Source organism: Capra hircus, chromosome 8, assembly GCF_001704415.2.
Source record: "Capra hircus breed San Clemente chromosome 8, ASM170441v1, whole genome shotgun sequence".
In the NCBI taxonomy this organism is placed as follows: Eukaryota; Metazoa; Chordata; class Mammalia; order Artiodactyla; family Bovidae; genus Capra; species Capra hircus.
In genome coordinates this window covers 32,872,240-32,894,986 of record NC_030815.1, presented here as the reverse complement: position 1 = coordinate 32,894,986, position 22,747 = coordinate 32,872,240, and the positions used below count along the sequence as shown (strand labels likewise).

Sequence of the window (22,747 nt, the reverse complement as noted above, 5' to 3'; positions counted from 1 at the left end):
AGCACTGTACGTTTCTTTCATGGATTTGAGAAATTGTCTGTCTTCCCTTATTAAAGGCTGCGTTTACTTCTTTTACACAATTATAAATAAGTACATTGATTTTTAGACATATTAGAGATATCCATCTGGGTATCTTTTCAGAGAGAAACACACCAGGGAACTGAAAAATGCTACACATCACTGAGCGGTAACATCTAATTATTACTGGTGGGGAAAGCCATACCAAGTGGGTCAGCTTTTAGATAATGCTGCTGTTTCTCCTGTCAAGCTATCTACTTGTCATTTTCATAGCTACTGATGGATGCCTCCATTTATCAGAAGTTTCTGAAAGCATTATTCGTTTAGAGGATAGGGATTAGTATAGGGGTTTGAAAATACATTATCTGAATATATGGATCAGAGGAGCACTTTTAATTCCTGACTCTTTTATAGGAAGTAAAATATTTGGTAAATTGAGTTCTGTGTAACAATCTCCCAGAGACCAATAAAAGCAGACATATGCAATTACTGAAACTGGCACCAGTTTCATCAACACTTAAAAAATAAAACAATAAAAGCTCTCAGCTGAAGCCTGAGCATTTATCCTATTCATCTGATATTGTATTTCAGTTTTATTATTTTTAAGTAATTTCTCCATGTAATCTTTCTGTTGAAGGTTATATCTTAATTTTTCCTAGATAAAAGCTGTGCATAATATTAACTGAATATCTATCAGTCACTCAAAATGTCAAAAATAATCATTTTTAAGAAAGACAAAACAGTCATTTTGTTAAATTTTTGCTAAAGTTTAATATAAGTATATATGATATATACCTTTAGTTTTTACATTAAGCAAATGCAATGATGAAACATTATTGTGGGATAATTTATCAGATAACTTAGCTAATAGAAATAATTGTGCTTTACTCTAAAAACTCTTGGTATAAATGAAACTCATATACTCTTTGGTGTAAGAATACTATTTACTTGAGAAGTATATCTCTGAATATGGTATCACTGGTATATTTAGGTATTTTAAGAACTATTTCCATAAGAAATTGTCATTTCAATATAATTTTTTTCTAAAAAGTTAGTATTCCAAAATCCACTACATATTCAATAAATGGTTTAGTACAACAGTTGAAAACATGTTTCAGAAAGACCATACTGAAACTCAACATTTATTTTCACTTTCTTGCTAAGTTTAGCCATATCTTTTTATTCAATTCTCCCTTCACTGAAAATTCTTTAAAGGAGTAGATTACAGATATCTCCCAATACAATGTATATCACTCATAGCAGTCTCATGACCACATACTCTTGATACATACTCATACCACTTCTCATGATAGACTTTAATAACCACCTACTGTGTTGTCTGTTGTTCTCTCCCTGATAGATATGACTCTATTATCTTACATTCAGGAGTCTATGTAGTGATATTGATTAGAGATAATGAGGCAATTATTAACAAAAGCATGATATTGGATTTTAGTGTTAAATTTATCATTAATGGTAAATAATTTGCAACATATCACAGAGTTGATCATGACATGCCTACATCATAACTCAACAGATGAAAAATACCATTTTTTTAAAAAGTAGTGACACTATGTCAGGAGCAGTGTTAGGCATTACTAACAAAATGGAGGCACTTCCCCAACTCCTTCTCCTCATCTCACAGGCACGGTCCCAGGATGAAGGAGTTAGGACTTGTGATTCTGACTTGTTCTTTCCTTTCTTCAGTTGAGTTGGCTGAAAAGAATGTTAAGGTGCTTGAGAGAAGCATGAGAAAGCACAAAGCCTTCTTCAGTTGTGCCCAGAAAATAATCTATAAAATAACCACTGACATTTGTTCAAGGATCTTTACAAAGAATGTCCCAGGATGAGCATGTAGGCCACAGCTTGAGGTCATGGGAAGGATTGTTATCTGAGACCTGTTTGTGAGGGAAATATTTATGGCAAAAGAAGTTTGCTGAGTTTAGGGTTTAGGAATAATTAAGAATAGCTAGAAGCCTTTTTAGGAGCTAGTAATCTTAAGATGCTAGGGGCAAACAGGATTTAGAAAGATAAGAAATAAACTGAGGAATGTAGCATGAGTTACAATGTAATCACAAGTTAAGTATAGGACACATAAGAGAAAGTAAATAATAGTAAATCCAATTCTGAGAGAATTGCTGAAGCAGGAACTCTGTTTGTAGGACAACAATGATTTCTGGAGACAGTAAATCTGGGTGGAGGAAACTGAAAATGTCAAGCCTCTGACCTAATGCTTTTGTCAAAGTATAAAAGAGAACCTGAAGCTTGAAATGAACATGTAGTTCCGTACTATGAGTCAGAGGCTACATCATCATCCGCCGACACCACTCACCCCTTCAGGCTGATTCCTTGGCTGCTGGAGCTGGACTCCGGCATTGTTGTTTAATGGTTTTAAATTAGAGACAGGTGTGGCCTCCTAGCAGTGAAGGCAATGGCAACCCACTCCAGTACTCTTGCCTGGGAAATCCCATGGATGGAGGAGCCTGGTAGGCTACAGTCCATGGGGTCGCAAACAGTCGGACACGACTGAGCAACTTCACTTTCACTTTTCATTTTCTTGCACTGGAGAAGGAAATGGCAACCCACTCCATATGCTTGCCTGGAGAATCCCAGGGAAGGGAGCCTGATGGGCTGCCGTCTATGGGGTCACACAGAGTCGGACACGACTAACGTGACTTAGCAGCAGCTGCAGTGATCTCCTAGCAATGCCGTGCTTTTTCTTTTTTGGGGATTTCGGTCTCTTCATAGCTGCACATGTTGTACCAGTAAAAAGTAATTGTTTTAATGGTCCGTCAGCTATGTGATGGTGAAGTGTTTGAAGGAGGGGAATGTTCTACAGTTCTGTGATTAGAACTCAGTCTTTTAGTGAGGTTATGCCCCTGGAATTTGAATTTCATGATAATTTCTCAGTTATCTTTTCCCCCTCTCATTTTGTGGGACAGGATGGGTAGAGGTGGTTGGAGATGGGTATTGCCCTTCTCCCATATAGAAGGCTAGTACCATCTTTAGCTAATTATTTCCCTTCCCTAGTTTAGTTAGGTTCTGATAATAACCAGCTGATTATGGTTCTCTTAAATAGTTTCTTCTGTAGTCAGCCTTTGTTAACTTATTATTGACTGTGGGATTTTTGCAGAAACTAATGTCTGTGGCCTGCAAATTTTATTTTGGACAGCCCAAAATTAATTCTATTAATTCTCTAATACTTTGCAGGTTATTACATTCTATAGTTAAAACTGACACACCTGTAAAAGTTTTCTCCAGCACCATGAGTTTCATTTTCACTTTCTGATCAGAATTAATCACTAAGGTTTTTGGTTGATCTAAATTCATATTATCTGAATCAGAACTATATTCTGAAAAGCTGACATCTTCTGATATACTAAACATCATTTGGACAATCAAAGAATGCATCTGCATAAACATCACTGAAAAATTATCCTTCATTAAAAATTGCATAATACATCATTTTTTAAAGTGTTATGATAAGAAATTTGTGTTTATAATATACACAAGGTTGGAACAAAAACCTAACGGAAAAAAATATATATATGAATGATAGGGATAATCATCAATGTTGAAGTGAAGTGGCTCAGTCATGTCCAACTCTTTGTGACCCCATGGACTGTAGCCTACAAGGCTCCTCTGTCCATGGGATTTTCCAGGCAAGAGTATTGGCTCCTGTTGTTGCTAAGTTGCTTCAGTCGTGTCTCACTCTGTGTAATCCCAAAGACAGCAGCCCACCAGGCGCCGCCGTCCCTGGGATTCTCCAGGCAAGAACGCTGGAGTGGGTCTCTATTTCCTTCTCTAGGGGATCTTCCCAAGCCAGGGATTGAACGTGGGTCACTCGCATTGAAGGCAGACACTTTACCATCTAAGCCACCAGGGAAGCCCAACAATTTCACACAGTAATGTTAATTGTATCACTTTTTAAAAATATATATATTGATATGTCTCTGGTCAGTAATGGGTTAAACAGCCCCCCAGGTGTTTCAAATGGTTCATATTCCCCTCTTCCTGCCAGAGACAGGAGGTGTTTTATTCTGAGATATTTACTGTCAAAAATTGGTCAAGCTCATAGGAGCAAATCTGAGAATATGGTGCATCCCCTCTCTGTCTGAGTCTCCCTGTAGTTTTTAGCTCTTCAAGTTATCCGCACTGAACCTGCCAACAACTCATCAGTTACAGTTCAAGGTTTTCCTTCCCCAGCACTGGTTTCCAGGGTAGTTTCTACTTGGGAATTTGTGCTGAAGTAAGTTGAGATTTTTATTCGTTCATCTCTCCAATCTTTGAAGCAGTAGTTTCTCCCATGTCCTAGCCTTTCTCATGGATATATGAATTGTTGATTTTTCACTCTGTTCAGCTTTTTACTAACAAGAAGGCAGGAGAAACTTTCAAACAGTTGAATACAGAAATGGAAACGAGAATTCTAGGGTTTCTTTCTGAGATGATAAAAATTGACTATATGATGGTGTACATGTCTGTGAAAATAGTAAAAACTAAACACTATTGAATTAATCACATTACAATGATGAATTTTATGGCAAGTTAACTATCTCAATAATGCTTTTATTAAAAAGGACAGTATGGATGTATTTTTGTTTGAAGCTCCTTTTTTTTACCCTATGAGACTTAAAAAATAACTATAAGAAGTAATAATAATAAATCTTTTTTATGGAGTCACAATGTATAAAGATATAATTGGTGATATAACAGTAAAGGAGGATGAAACAGAAGTATATAAAGTGAACGTTTTTGCATACTATTGAAGTTAAATTATTCATGTGAACTAGAATCTTTTAAATTAAAATCAATTGCAATCCTTAGAGTAGTACTTAAAAAATAACTCAAAATATACATTAAAACAAGCAACAAGACATTTAAAATGTCACATTATATCTATTTAACACAAAAGAAGAAGGAACAGTAGAACAAAAAAAAGGTATAAGCTGTGTGAAAAGACAAATTATATAAAGTAATAAAGCAATTCATTTTTGCATTTGTAACATAAAAATTATGTATAACAGTAAAAGCACAAAAAAGGAAGGCAGAAGAAGGCTATAAAGGAGAAATAATTATATGTAATTATAATTATACATAATTATATTGTAATTAATTTATGCAGGAATTAGCATAAATAAGTAGATTTTGGCAAAATAAGTTGTATATTATGAGCACTGGAGCAAACACAAACATGTTAAGTTAAAACATATATAGTGAAAAATAATCTTAAAGGAATGACATTGTTGTCCTTGATGTATTCACTTAAGGAAAAATCATATATTAAAAGAGCAAAAGAAAAAAAATTGATATATAATAAAACAAAATGTAACATAGCAGATGGCTATAGCTATATCTAAATTGTTACCCTAGTTGGAAAACAACTTCACTAACTAATGTACAGTGTTTGTGTAAAGTCTCTTTTGCCTTTATTTTAAGTACTTCATACATTTCCAAAGTTACTCGTGTTTGCATTTCTCTAATCCCTTAGAAAGACTGAGTCATGAATTTCTAAAGCAGATATTTTTTTCTGCATTCCATCCTGCACTCATTAAAATACCCTCTCTGTGTATTTAAGTTGCATGGATTTTGAAAAAAATCAAAATCATGTATAGCTACCATTATGCTATATTAAACAGAATCATTTCATTGACCTGAAAATCCCCTTTACTTCATCTATTCAGACTTCTCCTTCTCCTCTTCTGGTACCTCTGATAACTACTTATTATTTCACTATCTCTGTAGTTTGATCTTTTCTAGAATGTTATAAAACTGGGATAATATGTTACAAAGCATTTTCAGACTATTCTATTTTAGTAATATGAATTTACTCTTTATATATGTTGTATAATTTATAGTTTATATGTATATTTATCACAGAATAATATTGTCATATACATTAATAGAGCATGTTTATCCATTCACTTATTAAAGAGCCTCTGGATTTTTTCCAGCTCTTAGTGATTAAAAAGAAAGTACTTGTAAGAATTTACATGCTGGTCTTCTTTGGACATAGATAACAAATCAGTTGAATAAATAAGAGTATGATTAGACGGTTGTACAGTAAGAATGTAAAAAATCCACCTAAAATGCAAGAGACCTTGGTTCGATTGCTGGGTTGGAAACATGCCTGGAGTAGTGATAGGCTACCCATTCCAGTATTCCTGGGCTTCCCTGGTGGCTCAGATGGTAAAGAATCCGCCTGCGATGTGGAAGAACTGGGTTTCATCCCTGGGTGGGGAAGGTCCCCTAGAGGAGGGCATGGCAACCCACTGCAGAATTCTTGCCTGGAGAATCCCCATGGACAGAGGAGCCTGGTGGCATACAACAGTCTGTGGAGTCACAAAGAGTTGAACACAACTGAACAACTAAGCACAGCACAGCAAGAATCAGTTTCATTTCATAAGAGACATTCAGACATACTTCCAAAATGGTTGTGCCGTTTTACAAATGAGAGTTCTTTTTGCTTTGCATTCTTGCCGACAATTGATAAGGCAATATTTGGAATTTAGACGTTGTTATAGATATATGAGATATAGAATGACCTCTGTTCGTTTCCAAGGCAAACCACTGAATATCACGGTAATTAAAGTCTATGCCCCGACCAGCAATGCTAAAGAAGCTAAAGGTGAATGGTTCTATGAAGACCTACAAGACCTTGTAGAACTAATACCCAAAAAAATGTCCTTTTCGTTATAGAGGACTGGAAAGCAGAAGTAGGAAGTCAAGAAACACCTGGAGTAACAGGCAAATTTGGTTTTGGAGTACAGGATGAAGCAGGGCAAAGGCTAACAGAGATCTGCCAAGAGAATACATAGGTCATACAAACACTCTCTTCCAACAACACAAGAGAAGACTATACATATGGACATCACCAGATGGTCAACACTGAAACCAGATTGATTATATTCTTTGCAGCCAAAGATGGAGAAGCTCTATACAGTCAGCAAAAACAAGACCAGGAGATGACTGTGGCTTAGATCATGAACTCCTTATTTCCAAATTCAGACTTAAATTGTAAAAGGAGGGAAAAACACTAGACCATTCATGTATGGCCTAAATCAAATCCCAAACAATTATACAGTGGAAGCGAGAAATAGATTTAAAGGACTAGATCTGATAGACAGAGTGCCTGATGAACTATGGACAGAGGTTCGTGACATTGTACAGGAGACAAGGATCGAGACCATCCCCAAGAAAAATAAATGCAAAACAGCAAAATGGCTGTCTGAGGAGAGCTTCAAGGCCAAATTTGCCTGTTACTCCAGGTGTTTCTTGACTTCCTACTTTTGTTTTGAGGCTGTGAAAAGAAGAAAAGACAAAAGTAAAGGAGAAAAGGAAAGATATACCCATTTGAATGCAGAGTTCCAAGGAATAGCAAGGAGAGATAAGAAATCCTTCCTCAGTGATCATTGCAAAGAAATAGAGGAAAACAATAGAATGGGAAACACTAGAGATCTCTTCAAGAAAATTAGAGATACCAAGGGAACACTCTAAGCAAAGATGGGCTCAACAAAGGACAGAAATGGATCTAACAGAAGCAGAAGATATTAAGAAAATGTGGCAAGAATACACGGAAAAACTATACAAAAGAGATCTTCACAACCCAGACAATCACGATGGAGTGATCGCTCACTTAGAGCCAGACATCCTGAAATGTGAAGCCTGGAATGTGGGCCTTAGGAAGCATCACTATGAACAAAGCTAGTGGAGGTGAGGGAATGCCAGTAGAGCTATTTCAAATCCTAAAATATGATGTTGTGAAAGTGCTACACTCAATATGCCAGCAAATTTTGAAAACTCAGCAGTGGCCACAGGACTGGAAAATGTCAGTTTTCATTCCAATCTCAAAGAAAGGCAATGCCAAAGAATGCTCAAACTACTGCACAACTGCACACATCTCACATGCTAGTAAAGTAATACTCAAAATTCTCCAAGCCAGGCTTCAACAATATGTGAACAATGAATTTCCAGATGTTCAAGCTGGTTTTTGAAAAGTCAGACGATCCAGAGATCCAATTGCCAACATCTGCTGGATCATGGAAAAAGGAAGAGAGTTCCAGAAAAAGATATATTTCTGCTTTCTTGACTATGCCAAAGCCTTTGACTGTGTGGATCACAATAAGCGGTGGAAAATTCTGAGAGAGATGGGAATACCAGACCACCTGACCTACCTCTTGAGAAACCTATATGCAGGTCAGGAAGTACCAGTTAGAACTGGACATGGAACAACAGACTGCTTCCAAACTGGCAAAGGAATACGTCAAGGCTATATATTGTCACCCTGCTGATTTAACTTCTATGCAGAGTACATCATGAGAAACGATGGACGGGAGGAAGCACAAGCTGGAATCAAGATTGCCGGGAGAAATATCAATAACCTCAGATATGCAGATGACACCACCCTTATGACAGAAAGTGAAGAAGAACTATAGAGCCTCTTGATGAAAGTGAAAGAGGAGAGTGAAAAAGTTGGCTGAAAGCTCAACATTCAGAAAATGAAGATCATGGCATCTGGTCCCATCACTTCATGGGAAATAGATGGAGAAACAGTGGAAACAGTGGCAGACTTTATTTTCTTGGGCTTCAAAATCACTGCAGATGATGACTGCAGCCGTGAAATTAAAAGATGCTTACTCCTTGGAAGAAAAGTTATGACCAACCTAGACATCATGTTAAAAAGCAGAGGCATTACTTTGCCAACAAAGGTCAATCCAGTCAAGGCTATGGTTTTTCGAGTAGTCATGTATGGGTGGGAGAGTTGGACTATAAAGAAACCTGAGAGCCAAAGGACTGATGCTTTTGAACTGTGGCATTGGAGAAGACTCTTGAGGGTCCCTTGGACTCCAAGGAGATTCAATCAGTCCATCTTAAACGAGATCAGCCTTGAATATTCATTGGAAGGACCGATGTTGAAGCTTAAATGTCAATATTTTGGCCACTTGATATGAAGTACTGACTCACTGGAAAGACCCTGATTCTGGGAAAGATTGAAGGCAGGAGAAGGGGATGACAGAGGAAGAGATGGTTGGATGGCATCACCCACTCAATGGACATGAGTTTGTATAAACTCTGGGAGTTGTGATGGACAGGGAGACCTGGCGTGCTGCAGTCCATGGGGTCACAAAGAGTAGGACATGACTGAGTAACTGAACTGAAATGACAGATATATGAAAGTGAAAGAAAGTGAAAGTCACTCATACATGTCCTGAGTCTTTGCGACATCATATAGTCCATAGAATTCTCCAGGCCAGAATACTGGAATGGGTAACCTTTATCCTTCTCCAGGGTATCTTCCCAACTCAAGGATCGAACTCACGTCTCCTGCATTGCTGGAGGATTCTTTACCAGCTGAGCCACAAGGGAAGCCCAGTTATACTGGAGTGGGTAACCTATCCCTTCTCCAGCGGATCTTCCTAACCAGGAATCAAATCGGGGTCTCCTGCATTGTAGGTGGATTTTTTTACCAATGGAGATATCAGGGAAGCTACGGGTATATAGAGGCATTTTACTTTACATTTTCTAAATGGCAAATAATTTTGGTTATATTTTCATATACTTTTTTTGTCTTCTTTGACGTCTTGACTTTTTGGCTGTTTTTCTCATTTTAAAATTGGATTCTCTAATTTCCTAATGTTGAATTTTAAGTGTTCTTTGTATATTTTGGATATGATTCCTTTATCAGATATGTTCTTGGTTTTGTTTGCAAATATTTTCCTTCAGTCTTGTCTTTTCATTATCTTAATATTATTTTTGTGGAGCAGAAGCTTTTCATTTAACAAAATTCAACTTATCTTTTTTTAATGAATCATATTTTTGGTTTTGAATGCTTAAAAATCATTGCCAAACCCAAGACAATAAAAATATTCCCCTGTATTTTCTTCTAGAAGCTAAAAAATGTTTTACATTTAAGCTTATAATGAGTAATTTTCAGTTACTATCATGAAAAGTGTATTTGTATGTCTATATCCTTTTTTTTTTCATAAATAGTCCAATTATCCCAGTACCTTTTGTTGAAAAGAATATCCTATCTCCCTTAAATTACCTTTGCTCCTTTGAAAAATATTATTTGACTATATTTGTGTTGATGTATCTTTGGATCTTCATTCTGTTCCATTTAAATTGTGTGTCCATTCTCTCACCAATATCATTCTGTGTTGTTTATTGTAGCTTTATAGTAAACTTTGAAGTTGAACTGAGTGAGTCCTTTGAATTTCCTTGTCTACTTTAGTTTTGTGTTGTCTTTTCCTTCTTTGAATAAATTTGAGAATCAGTTTATAGATATCTTCTGAACAGCATGCTAGGATTTTGATTTAGATTGCCTTTGAATACATGCATCAAAGTGGAAAGATTTTCTTTTCTTAAGTTTCCTAGTGTATAAGTACAGAATATCCCTCCATTTATTTAGGTCTTACTTAGTTTCTTTTATCTGTTTTATATTTTTCTAAAAATACATGCATATATTTTACTATTTCCATACTTAAATACTGGGTTGGCCTAAAGGTTAGTTCATTTTTCCCACCATAAGATAGTTCTGGCAGTGCTTAGTTGTCTGATAAACTTCATTTGAAAGAATTTTGTTAGATTGAAATTTGACAGCTGTCATATTAGTGTGCATGTGATACAGGAGATGTGGGTTTGACCCCTGGGTCAGGAAGATCCCTGGAGGTGGATGACAACCCACTTCAATATCCTTTCCTGGAAAATCCCATGGACAGAGCAGCCTGACGAGCTGCAGTTCATGGGATCACAAAATAGTTGGACACAACTTAGCGACTAAGCAATAATTTGCTTGAATGGTTTTAATAAAACCTCTTTGTGAAGGTAATTTATTGAGTAGAAACCTGAGGTATGAGAACGAGCCAGTCAAACGGAGTACTGGAAGAAGAGTACTCTGCTCTAGTCTCAATTCCCCCCTAATTTGGGATTGAGATAGAGAATTCAGTTTTCACCCAGGTATGCAATAACTATAATCCCATACAGATGATGTATCAACCAGGGTTATTTGGAAGGGTTAACAAGAAGCAGGCTTCCCATGTGGTTCAGTCGTAAAGAGTCAGCCTGGAATGCAGAAGAACTGCAATGCAGGTTCCATCCCTGAGCTGGGAAAATGCTCTGGAGAAGGAAATGGCAGTCCATTCCAGTATTCTTGTCTGAGAAATCCCTTGGACAGAAGAGCCTGGTGGGCTACAGTCCATGAGATTACAAAAGAGTTGGACACAACTGAGTGACTAAGCAACAACAATATTTCATTTTAGGTACAATGTTGAATCTTATTGTCTTTATTTTCAAAATCCAGTTGTTAATTATTGTTATAGAGAAAAGCAATTAAATTTTGTACAGTAACCTTGTATATTGCAAATTTGTTATAATCACTTATTAGCTTCAGGAGTTTTTTGTTGTTGTTGGTCCTTTAGGATTTTTTTATTTATATATGATATATCGTCTATAAGCAATTTTATTCCTTTTTATCTTTTATTTTATTTTCTTGTCTAAAGTGTACTGCCTAACACTTACAGTATGACATTGAAAAACACCAGTGAGTGAAAATATACTTGTCTGTTTTTATTTTTTTATTTTTTAAAAAATGTATTTATTCTGAATTGGAGGATAATCACTTTACAATACTGCATTGGTTTCTGCCATACATCAACATGAATCAGCCATAGTTATACATAAGTCTCTTTCCTCTTGAAACTTCCTCCCACCCTCACTTTGCCCCACCCCTCCAAGCTGTCACAGAGCACTGGGTTTTAGCTCCCTGCTTCACACAGCAAATTCACACTGGCTGTCTGTTTTACTTATGGTAATGTATACATTTCCATGTTATTCTCTCAATTTGTCCCACCCTCTTCTTCCCCTACTATGTCCACAAGTCTGTTCTCTATGTCTGCATCTCAATTGCTGCCCTTCAAATATATTCATCAGGCCATCTTTCCAGATTCCATACATACACATTAATATATGATATTTGTTTTTCTCTTTCTGACTTACTTCACTCTGTGTAATAGGCTGTAGGTTCATCTACCTCATTAGAACCAACTCAAATGTGTTCCTTTTTATAGCTGAGTAATATTCCATTATGTATATGTATATATATGTACAGCTTTTGTCAAGGATTTTTACATTGTTCATAAGAAATATAGGCAGTAGTAGTTGATTCTTTTGTAAATATTTTAATTTTGGAGATATCACTGACCTACAATATTGTGTTAATTCCAAGTGTATAGCAATGTGGTTCACTTATACATATATATATATACACACACATATATACATATGTATATATACACATATGTATATATACATATTGATTCTTTTTTAGATTATTGTCTAATATAGGTCATCATAAATATTCAGTAGATTTCCCTGGGTTATACAATAGGTTCTTGTTATCTATTTTTTAATATATTCTCCAGTATTCTGGCCTGAAGAATTTCATGGATTGTATAGTCCATGGGGCTGCAAAGAGTCAGACAGGACTGAGTGACTTTCACTCTTTCACTTTCACTGCTCTTATATATCTCTATCTGGTATTGGTATTAAGGTAATGCTGGCATAACAGGATAAGTTTTCAAGAATTCCCTCAACTTCTATCTCTGGAAGAGATTTTAAAGCATTGTTAACTTATTTTTATTAAACGTATGAGAATACACAGGTGAAACCATCTGAGACTAATGGTTTCCTTTTTCAAAACACTAATTACTTGCATTGTTTTTTATTATTATTATTATTTTATGAAAACTTGACATGAGATCTACACTTTTAACAAATTTTTATATTATACCTAAAATGTTTTTCCACCTTTTGTGTGTGTGTGTGTGTGTATGTGTGTGTGCTGTTGTTGCCGATGTTTGCTGTGGTATTTATGAATCATTTCCAAGACAAATGCCATGAAATTTTCTCCTATTTTTCGTTCAAGAATTTTACAATTTTGGTGTTATGTTCAAGTCCTTTAACCCACTCTGGAGTTGATTTTTCTGTACATTGTAAGATGGTGGTCCAGTTTTATTCTCTTGTAGGTAAATATCTGGTTTTCACAACACCATTTGTTGAAGGGACTAACCTTTCTTGGTACTGTTGAAGCTACCTTTGTTTAAGACTAATTAACTATATATTCATGGAATTATTTGGGGGTCATTTATTTAGCTTCATCAATCTAAATATTTCTCTTTATGCCAGTACCATACAATTTCACTTATATGGTTTTGTAACTTATTCTGAAATTAGGAAGTATGATGCCTCTAACTTTGTTCTAATTTCCCCAAATAGTTTAGGGTACTAAGTATCTTTTTTGTTCTATATTAGTTTTAGTCTTTATTTTTAACTCCTGTGAAATATGACATTGTGATTTTGATAGGGATTGCATTGAAACTGGATAAGTTTGGGTAGAATGAAGATTTTAGTTGTACGGTTTCTAATACATGGACACAAGATTCCTTTCCAATTTTTTTGCATCTTTATTTCATTAATGAGTCTTCAACATATAAATCTTGCACCTCTTAAATTATTCCTATGTGTTATTTTAATGGGATTGTTTTCTTAATTTCCTTTACATTTTGTTTTAGTGTGTAGCAATGCAACCAATTTTTAAATGTTGATTTATATACTGCAACTGGACTGAATTCCTTTATTAGTCCTAACAATTGTTGTATGTGAAATTTTTAGGGTTTTATAGATATAGGATCTTATTATTTATAATCAGATAATTTTATTCCTTCCTCTGGTCTAGATGTCTTTCACTTTTGATTTGAAAGATTGCTTAGGACTTCTATACTTTAGTCTTGCCAATATCACTCTGCCAGCAAAATATTGATGTATAATTCAATTCTTAGTAGGTATAATGAATAGGTGGTCTTCCCAGGTAGCTCAGTGGTAAAGAATCTACCAGCTTGTACAGGAACCTCAGGAGAGACAGATTTGATCTCTGGGTTTTGAAGATCCTCTGGAGTAGGAAATGGTAACCCACACCAGTATGCTTGCCTGGAAAATCCCATGGACAGAGGAGATAAGTGGGCTACAATCCATATGGTCACAAAGAGTCAAAGAAAACTTAGTGACTGAGCATGCAAACATGGATATAAAATGAATAGGTATATTCATATGGTCTATTTTTCCTCATGATATTTGATAATTTGTATATTAAAAGGAATTATTCCATTTTAGTTATCAAATCTATGGGCATTGAATTGTTCAAAATATTCTGATTTTTTTTAATGAGATGAATAGTTAAGCTTCCTCTTTCATATATGATATAAAATATGTCTTTTTTCATTTTATCTTAGTTAATCTGACTGGAATCTTATCAAATTTTGAGTATCTTTTTCAAAAATCTAGCTTTTGGATTTGAATATTTTTTTCTTTTTCACCCTTCTTTGTTCTTAATTTCATTGAATATTGTTGTAATAGCATTTTTCTTCTTGCTTTGCAATTAAATTGTTGTTCTTTTTCAAGTTTCTGAAATTGAAAATTTAAAGTATTAATTTTAATCTCTCTTCTTTTCTAAGATATAAATATCATTCTATAAATATTCCTGTACCTGTGGTTCCTACTCTGTCTCACAAATTTTGATGTATTTTAATTTAATTTTTGTTATTTTCAATGTAATTTTTAAAATTATCTTGAGAATTCTTGATATTTTATTTAGAAGTATGCTATTTACCTTATCAAATATTTTTGCATTTTCCAGCTATCTTTTTGCCAATAATTTTTAGTTTATTTATATTGTCATCTGGAACATAATTATTGGATTTTTTTTTTTTTGCCATTGTGTGTTGTATGGCTCAGAATATGGTCTTTGTGCAGGTTACATGTAAGCTTGAGAAAAATCTGTATTCTACTGAAGGTGAATATAGTATTTATACATGTTGATTAGAACAAGAAGAATGATTGTGATATTTAGATAAATTATATCCTTTTTTATTTTTCTACTCCCTTTTGATTTCAGTTTGGGAAATTTCTATTGACATAATCAAATTCACTCTTTCCTTGGTTAAAGTTTGCAATATTTTAATCAGTTATTTAAATTTAAATTTAATTTATATAAAAATAAAATCTATATTATACATATGATTTTTGTTCTGATGCTTACTTTGTCTCTTCGGACTCTGTGTATGTGTGTGTGTCTGCCTTTTAGATCACTTTGTAATTCTTTTGTGAACACAGTTTTGATTTTGAACAATTAAACCTGTGCAAACGCCATAGAGTAGATATTGCTTTTTCTGTGTGTCCATATTGGAATGATTAAAATTGAATTGTATGTGCTTATGTGCTTAACAGAAGAAAGAATAAAAATTCAAAAACATATAATCAGTTCAGTTCAGTTCAGTTCAGTCGCTCAGTCGTGTCCGACTGTTTGCGACCCCATGAATTGCAGCACGCCAGGCCTCCCTCTCCATCACCATCTCCCGGAGTTCAGTCAGACTCATGTCCATCGAGTCCGTGATGCCATCCAGCCATCTCATCCTTGGTTGTCCCCTTCTCCTCCTGCCCCAATCCCTCCCAGCATCAGAGTCTTTTCCAATGAGTCAACACTTCGCATGAGGTGGCCAAAGTACTGGAGCTTCAGCTTTAGCATCATTCCTTCCAAAGAAATACCAGGGCTGATCTCCTTCAGAATGGACTGGTTGGATATCCTTGCAGTCCAAGGGACTCTCAAGAGTCTTCTCCAACACCACAGTTCAAACGCATCAATTCTTTGAAACTCAGCCTTCTTCACAGTCCAACTCTCACATCCATACATGACTGCTGAAAAAACCATAGCCTTGACTAGACGTACCTTAGTCGGCAAAGTAATGTCTCTGCTTTTGAATATACTGTCTAGGTTGGTCATAACTTTCCTTCCATGGAATAAGCGTCGTTTAATTTCATGGCTGCAGTCACCATCTGCAGTGATTTTGGAACCGCCAAAATAAAGTCTGACACTGTTTCCACTGTTTCCCCATCTAATTCCCATGAAGTGATGGGACCAGATGCCATGATCTTCCTTTTCTGAATGTTGAGCTTTAAGCCAACTTTTTCACTCTCCTCTTTCACTTTCATCAAGAGGCTTTTTAGCTCCTTTTCACTTTCTGCCATAAGGGTGGTGTCATCTGCATATCTGAGGTTATTGATATTTCTCCCGGCAATCTGGATTCCAGCTTGTGTTTCTTCCAGTTCAGGGTTTCTCATGATGTACTCTGCATATAAGTTTAATAAGCAGGGTGACGATATACAGCCTTGAAGTACTCCTTTTCCTATTTGGAACCAGTCTGTTGTTCCATGTCGTTCTAACTGTTGCTTCCTGACCTGCATACAGATTTCTCAAGAGGCAGGTTAGGTGGTCTGGTATTCCCATCTCTTTAAGAATTTTCCACAGTTTATTGTGACCCACACAGTCAAAGGCTTTGGCATAGTCAATAAAGCAGAAATAGATGTTTTTCTGGAACTCTCTTGCTTTTTCCATGATCCAGCGGATGTTGGCAATTTGATCTCTGGTTCCTCTGCCTTTTCTAAAACCAGCTTGAACATCAGGGAGTTCATGCTTCACGTATTGCTAAAGCCTGGCTTAGAGAATTTTGAGCATTACTTTACTAGCATGTGAGATTAGTGCAATTGTGCAGTAGTTTGAGCACTCTTTGGCATTGCCTTTCTTTGGGATTGGAATGAAAACTGACCTTTTCCAGTCCTGCGGCCACTGCTGAGTTTTCCAAATTTGCTGGCATATTGAGTGCAGCACTTTCACAGAATCATCTTTCAGGATTTGAAATAGCTCAACTGGAATGCCATCACCTCCACTAGCTTTGTTCGTAGTGATGCTTTCTAAGGCCCACTTGACCTCACATTCCAGGATGTCTGGCTCTAGATTAGTGATCACATCATCATGATTATCTGGGTCATGAAGATCATTTTTGTACAGTTCTTCTGTGTATTCTTGCCACCTCTTCTTAATATCTCCTGCTTCTGTTAGGTCCATACCATTTCTGTCCTTTATCGAGCCCATCTTTGCATGAAATGTTCTCTTGGTATCTCTAATTTTCTTGAAGAGATCTCTAGTCTTTCCCATTCTGTTGTTTTCCTCTACTTCTTTGCATTGATCGCTGAAGAAGGCTTTCTTATCTCTTCTTGCTATTGTTTGGAACTCTGCATCCAGATGCTTATATCTTTCCTTTTCTCTTTTGCTTTTTGCCTCTCTTCTTTTCACAGCTATTTGTAAGGCCTCCCAGACAGCCATTTTGCTTTTTTGCCTTTCTTTTCCATGGGGATGTTCTTGATCCCTGTCTCCTGTACAATGTCACGAACCTCATTCCATAGTTCATAATATAATAATACATTTCAAATGTTTTAAGTGATTATATCCAAAAATTTTCTTATTTTTTCACACTGTCATTCTATGACAAAAGTACTTTTTTATTTCCCCAAGTTGCATGCACATTACTTCATTTGATCCTTATCTAAAGAAACAGCAATTGATTCCAGCACTAGTTGAAAAAGGTTTCAGTTAGACTTGCTACAGGTAAGAATGCCAGTCTCCATTGTAATACATTCTTAAGCAAATCTTACAGTTAATTTTGATTATAAATTATTTTTACTTGGTTTCTTCATTTTGAAATCTAGCTAATTCTTATCTGAATTATGATTTTAATTGTAATTGTTAATTTTTTGTCTTACTCTGATGCTCTTCATATATATGGAAGAATAAATTAATTATCTGCTATACATTCAATTAGGAACTGGAAAGTACCATTTTATTTTAAGGATTCCCCATGCTCCTGTAGCTTTCCTAAAGCATTTTTATTTTCACATTTGCAATGAGCCTTATCTTAGTGGGCTATGAAGTAATTGTTTTAAATAAACATAGGCATACATGCACACATGCACAGACACAAGGAAATAGTATAGCTGATAACAGAGAAAGCAGAGTAGTAGAAATTACATCGGTGTATCATTTATATTAGAGTCAAATAATTTTTAAGGTCTCGGTGCTCCTTTAGCATTTTACTATACAAAACCAGGATAATATCATTAATGTTAAAGATATAATTTAGTCATAACAAATGCGTAAACAAGTTCAGCATACTTCTTAAGAAATGAAGTATTGTACAGTTAATTCTACATCAAATTGTTCTTTTCTGTCTATTGTACTCCTTCTTATTCAAAAAAAGATAAGCAACTAGTAACAGTACTTAAAATTTAAGATGCCCTAAATTAAGTAAGAAAACTTTATTGAAAACTGTAACTGATAAAATCTAAATTTAGAAACTAACTTTATGTGTCAAGTATAGTAATCAAAACTCTTTATGTATTCACCTGTCCACATATTTAAATGTATATACTCTTATTTAATTTTGTTTCACATTTTTTGCTTCCTTCTGTAAGGTGGCTCAGAGGTTAAAGTGTCTGCCTGCAATGTGGGAGACCTTGGTTCAATTCCTGGGTTGGGAAGATCCCCTGGAGAAGGAAACAGCAACCCACTCCAGTATTCTTGCCTGGAGGAGGACCCTGGTGGGCTGCAGTCCATGGGGTCACAAAGAGTCAGACACGACTGAGCGACTTCACTTTCACTTTCAAAGCTATTTGATATAGTTTTTAAGATAGAAAATTGTTAGTTAATTGATAGCCTTAGTTAATTGATAACACTAGATAAATATTTATTAGTGAACTTAGATTTGAGGCTTCAGTAGAGCATGTTGCTGCTACTGTTTAGTCACTAAGTCATGTTTGACTCTATGACCCCATGGACTGTAGCCTGCCAGAAAATGAATAAACATCTATATCTATGTTGCTCAACAATGTGCTTGTATGTGTATATTATTACTGGTTTCATTGATATATACTACTGCAAAAATATTCATTTCAAAAAGACATTCCTCAATATAATTTACTTTTGAAATAAAACAGAATTTTCTCTCTGTTCTATAGATGTACCCCAAATATTAAAATGCAAGAAAGTTTATAAGTGAGTAAGTAGTATAATTTATTTTAAATTGATTTGAAAATTTCTCTATGACATAACGATACTTAATTTCCCTTATCTACTGTAAAATGATGTATTGCTTGTTACATTATGAGTGAATCTTTTTTCCTTCAAATTATTTGTATAAATTATGGCGTACTCATACATCAAGTATCTACACTTAATTTGTAATCTATGCTGATATTTGAAAACTGTGGTTTAATACCTAAGGCTTTGCTGAATCAGGAGGAATTTGTTGAGAGGAAGGCTGGTCAGTGATATTTCTTGTTTGTTTTCTAAAAGATGAGCTAAGTGGCTTAAAAATATAGAATGCTCCTAAGAGTTCAGAGAATCCTTAATTCATCTCTCTAGTGTACAATGAATCTCTTCTTTGAGCAGGTTTATTTCTTTTATCAAACGGTTCACATAATGGATAGCACTGGTATAAAACAATGACCAGGTTGTGATGGATATTTCTGGGCTCAGGAGTCCTCTCAGTGATGAGGAATGGAGAGACCTAGCATAATACAAGTGTATAACACAGACAGACTTTAAAGAAAAAATTTCCATTCAGCTCTGAGAATGATTTGGCCCTTTGCTAAGGTACAATATCCATTAGTGATGTAAGCTTTAAAAAAGGTGAATGCTGCCACTGCTACTAAGTGCTTCAGTCATGTCCGACTCTGTGCGACCCCATAGATGGCGGCCCACCAGGCTCCTCTGTTCCTGGGATTCTCCAGGGAAGAATACTGGAGTGAGTTGCCATTTCCTTCTGAATAGATGTTAAGAAATCTTTCTTAAACACATCAGCATGAATCCTGCATCAAGATCTACAATCTTTCTTTTCTAGATCTCTGAACATTTTCCCCACTAAAAGGTTGCTTTTCTCAGCTTGTGTGCATATGAATGTTATGATATGAGGAAAGGAAAAAAAGAAGAGGAAAACTCAATACAGATATAAGGATTTAGCCTAATTTTGTGATGTGATGTCACTTTGTCTTTGATTTCTGTCTCTGCTTTGGCCTTAAACTTCATTTACAGTATCTATGGTTAAGTCTCTAAACTTTTAAAACCTCAATTCTTAACAACAATAACAGCAAAAGAAGAGTCAGTGCTGACCTTCAGTGATTGGGGTAATGAATTTTCAGGCTTTAATGTTAATACTCTTTCTCACAAGAGATGAATTTCTGGTGCTTTGGTCAGGTCAATATTACCAGGGGGAAAAAAAAAAAAAGCTTTCTAATGGTAAATTTATTTCAGGATATCTGCTCCCAATGCAAGCTCAAATATGAAAGAAAAGGGCATTGTGACTCTTCCTATTGACTCACTGGCTTCTCTCAAGTCATACACTTTCTAAAGCAGGAGAAACTTGTCAAGTTGATCCATGGTCCATACTTGGCTCACTTCTAATGTGCTGTTAGGAACAAGAAAATTAGTCTTAGCTCAAAGACAGAGAAGAACCAACAAGAATGTGAATCAAACCCACAAAGTATTGAAAGACAACTAAGGTTTTGGATCAGTAGTTTAGAGAATAATGGTCATTTCCATGGCTGCCAATTTGGGCAAATTGTAGCCTTTTTCAGCAGGCATACAAAATAAAATGCTGAATGTTTTGATCTTTTCATCAAAAAAAAAAAAGGAAAAAAGGAGGAAAAAAAAACCTGAGTTGTAGGTATAAACACTTTCTTATTAGAAATTCCATTTAGCTTTACTGACTGAGTAGTAAGAAAGTCCCTTTAGATATGTTTGCTTCAGGCTGGAAAAGGGAGGAGATGTATTTACAGATGCTTACTTTCTGAAGGTCATTTAAATTGTCCAGATTATGGTAAAAATTATTTTGAAGACATGACTTACAAAATACTTGCAACTTATATATTTGAATGAAATACTTTTAAGATGAAGCAGTGATTACAGATGTGCAGTTGGTTTGTTAAAGCACTTGTCTGAGGTAATTAAAACCTGAAATAATTAAATGGTATGGATGTAATGAAAACATGAAAAAATAATTGATGTTCTCAGAAAATCAAGATGAAGAAACTATGTTTAAATGATGAAACAATTGATAATGTCCCAAATTCATCAGAATAGAAATTGCCCTACCTCAAGATCAGAGTGAGGAATCAAATCTCCAGAAACTTGCATTCTGAACACAAAGGTCTACATTAATCAATACCTTTGGTGGGGCCAAAAGCTCCCAAGTAAGAATCCCCCAAAAGCAGAACCAAATAGCCACTTATACCTGTGGAGTGTTAAATTTCAGTTTATCATATGTTGTGCTAAAATCCTTTACATCTGCCAGAGAGTCTGGAAGTCATTGGATGGAGGGAGCCCTGAATGTGTGTACTTTAGAATGTAATCAAATACTAACAGATCTGAAGGGAGAAATTGATAATACCAAATAGTGTAGGTATGCTCAGTTGCTCAGTTGTATCCTACTCTTTCTGACACTGTGGGTGGTAATCTGCTACGCTCCTCTGTCCATGGGTATCTCCAGGCAAGAATACTGGAGTGGGGGTGCTACCTCCTCCTCCAGAGGATCTTCCTGACCCAGGGATTGAACCTGCTACTACTGCATTAGCAGGCTTATTCTTTACTTATGAGCCACCTGGAAAGCCCTCCAAATAGTAGGGGACTTCAGCACTCCCATTTCAACCTTGGATAGATCATCTAGATAAAAAATAAAAAATGAAGTTAGACTTGAACCATACTTTAGACCAAATAGATCTACCAGACCGCCATAGAACATTCCATCCAAAGCAACAGAATATATATTCTTCTCGAGCACATGGGACATTCTTCAGAAAAGATAATATGTTGGGCCAAAAATAAAATAAGAAGCCTGAGATTATGTCAAGTATCTTTTCCAATTAAAACAGTATGAAAATAAAAATCAATAATAGGAAGAAAGTTGGAAAACTCACAAATATGTGGAAATTAAGCAATACACTCCTAAATAATCAGTTAAAGATGAAATCAAAAGAGAAATTTTTAGAAGTCTTGAAACAAATAAAAATTAAAACACAACAACAAAAAAGCAAAATCAGTCAAAGCAGGAAGTTTAGAGGGATAAACACCACCATTAACAAGAAAGAAGAGCTGAAAAATAAAAGCACTTAATTTTACATTGCAACATACTATAAGAAAACAATAAAGTGAAGTCTCTCAGTCATGTCCGACTCTTTGTGACCCCATGGACTGTAGCTTACAAGGCTCCTCTGTCCATGGAATTTTCCAGGCAAGAGTACTTAAGTGGGTTGCTATTTCCTTTTCCAGGGGATCTTCCCTACCCAGGGATTAAACCCAGGTCTCCCTCATTGCGGGCAAACACTTTACCGTCTGAGATACCAAGGAAGCCTCAAGAAAAGAACAAACTAACCCTGAAAGTGGGAGTCCCTAGGTGGCGCTAGTGATAAAGAACCTGCCTTCTCATGCTGGAGACAAGCAATGCGGTCCCATCTCTGGGTCTGGAAGGTTCCCTGGAGGAGGAAAAGGCATCACACTCCAGTATGCTTGCTTGGAAAATCCCACGGACAGAGGAGATTGGTGGGCTTCAGTCCATGGGGCTGCAAAGAGTCGGACATGACTGAGCACGCGTGCACACACACACAGACACAGACTCCCGAAATTAGCAGAAGGGAGGAAATAACAAAGAAGTTCAGTTCAGTTCAGTCGCTCAGTTGTGTCCAACTGTTTGTGACCCCATGAATCGCAGCACACCAGGCCTCTCTGTCCAACACCAACTTCCGGAATTCACTTAGACTCATGTCCATCGAGTCAGTGATGCCATCCAGCCATCAA

General features: G+C 35.8%; 1 protein-coding gene across 1 annotated transcript; it reads right to left on the bottom strand.

The window, feature by feature from the left end:
• Nucleotides 16,379–17,059, bottom strand: LOC108636663 (the record flags this gene model as incomplete). The annotated part of the gene is given in 1 exon segment (XM_018052853.1): nucleotides 16,379–17,059. A coding segment is annotated over 1 exon segment (681 nt), but the record flags the coding sequence as incomplete, so codon positions are not given.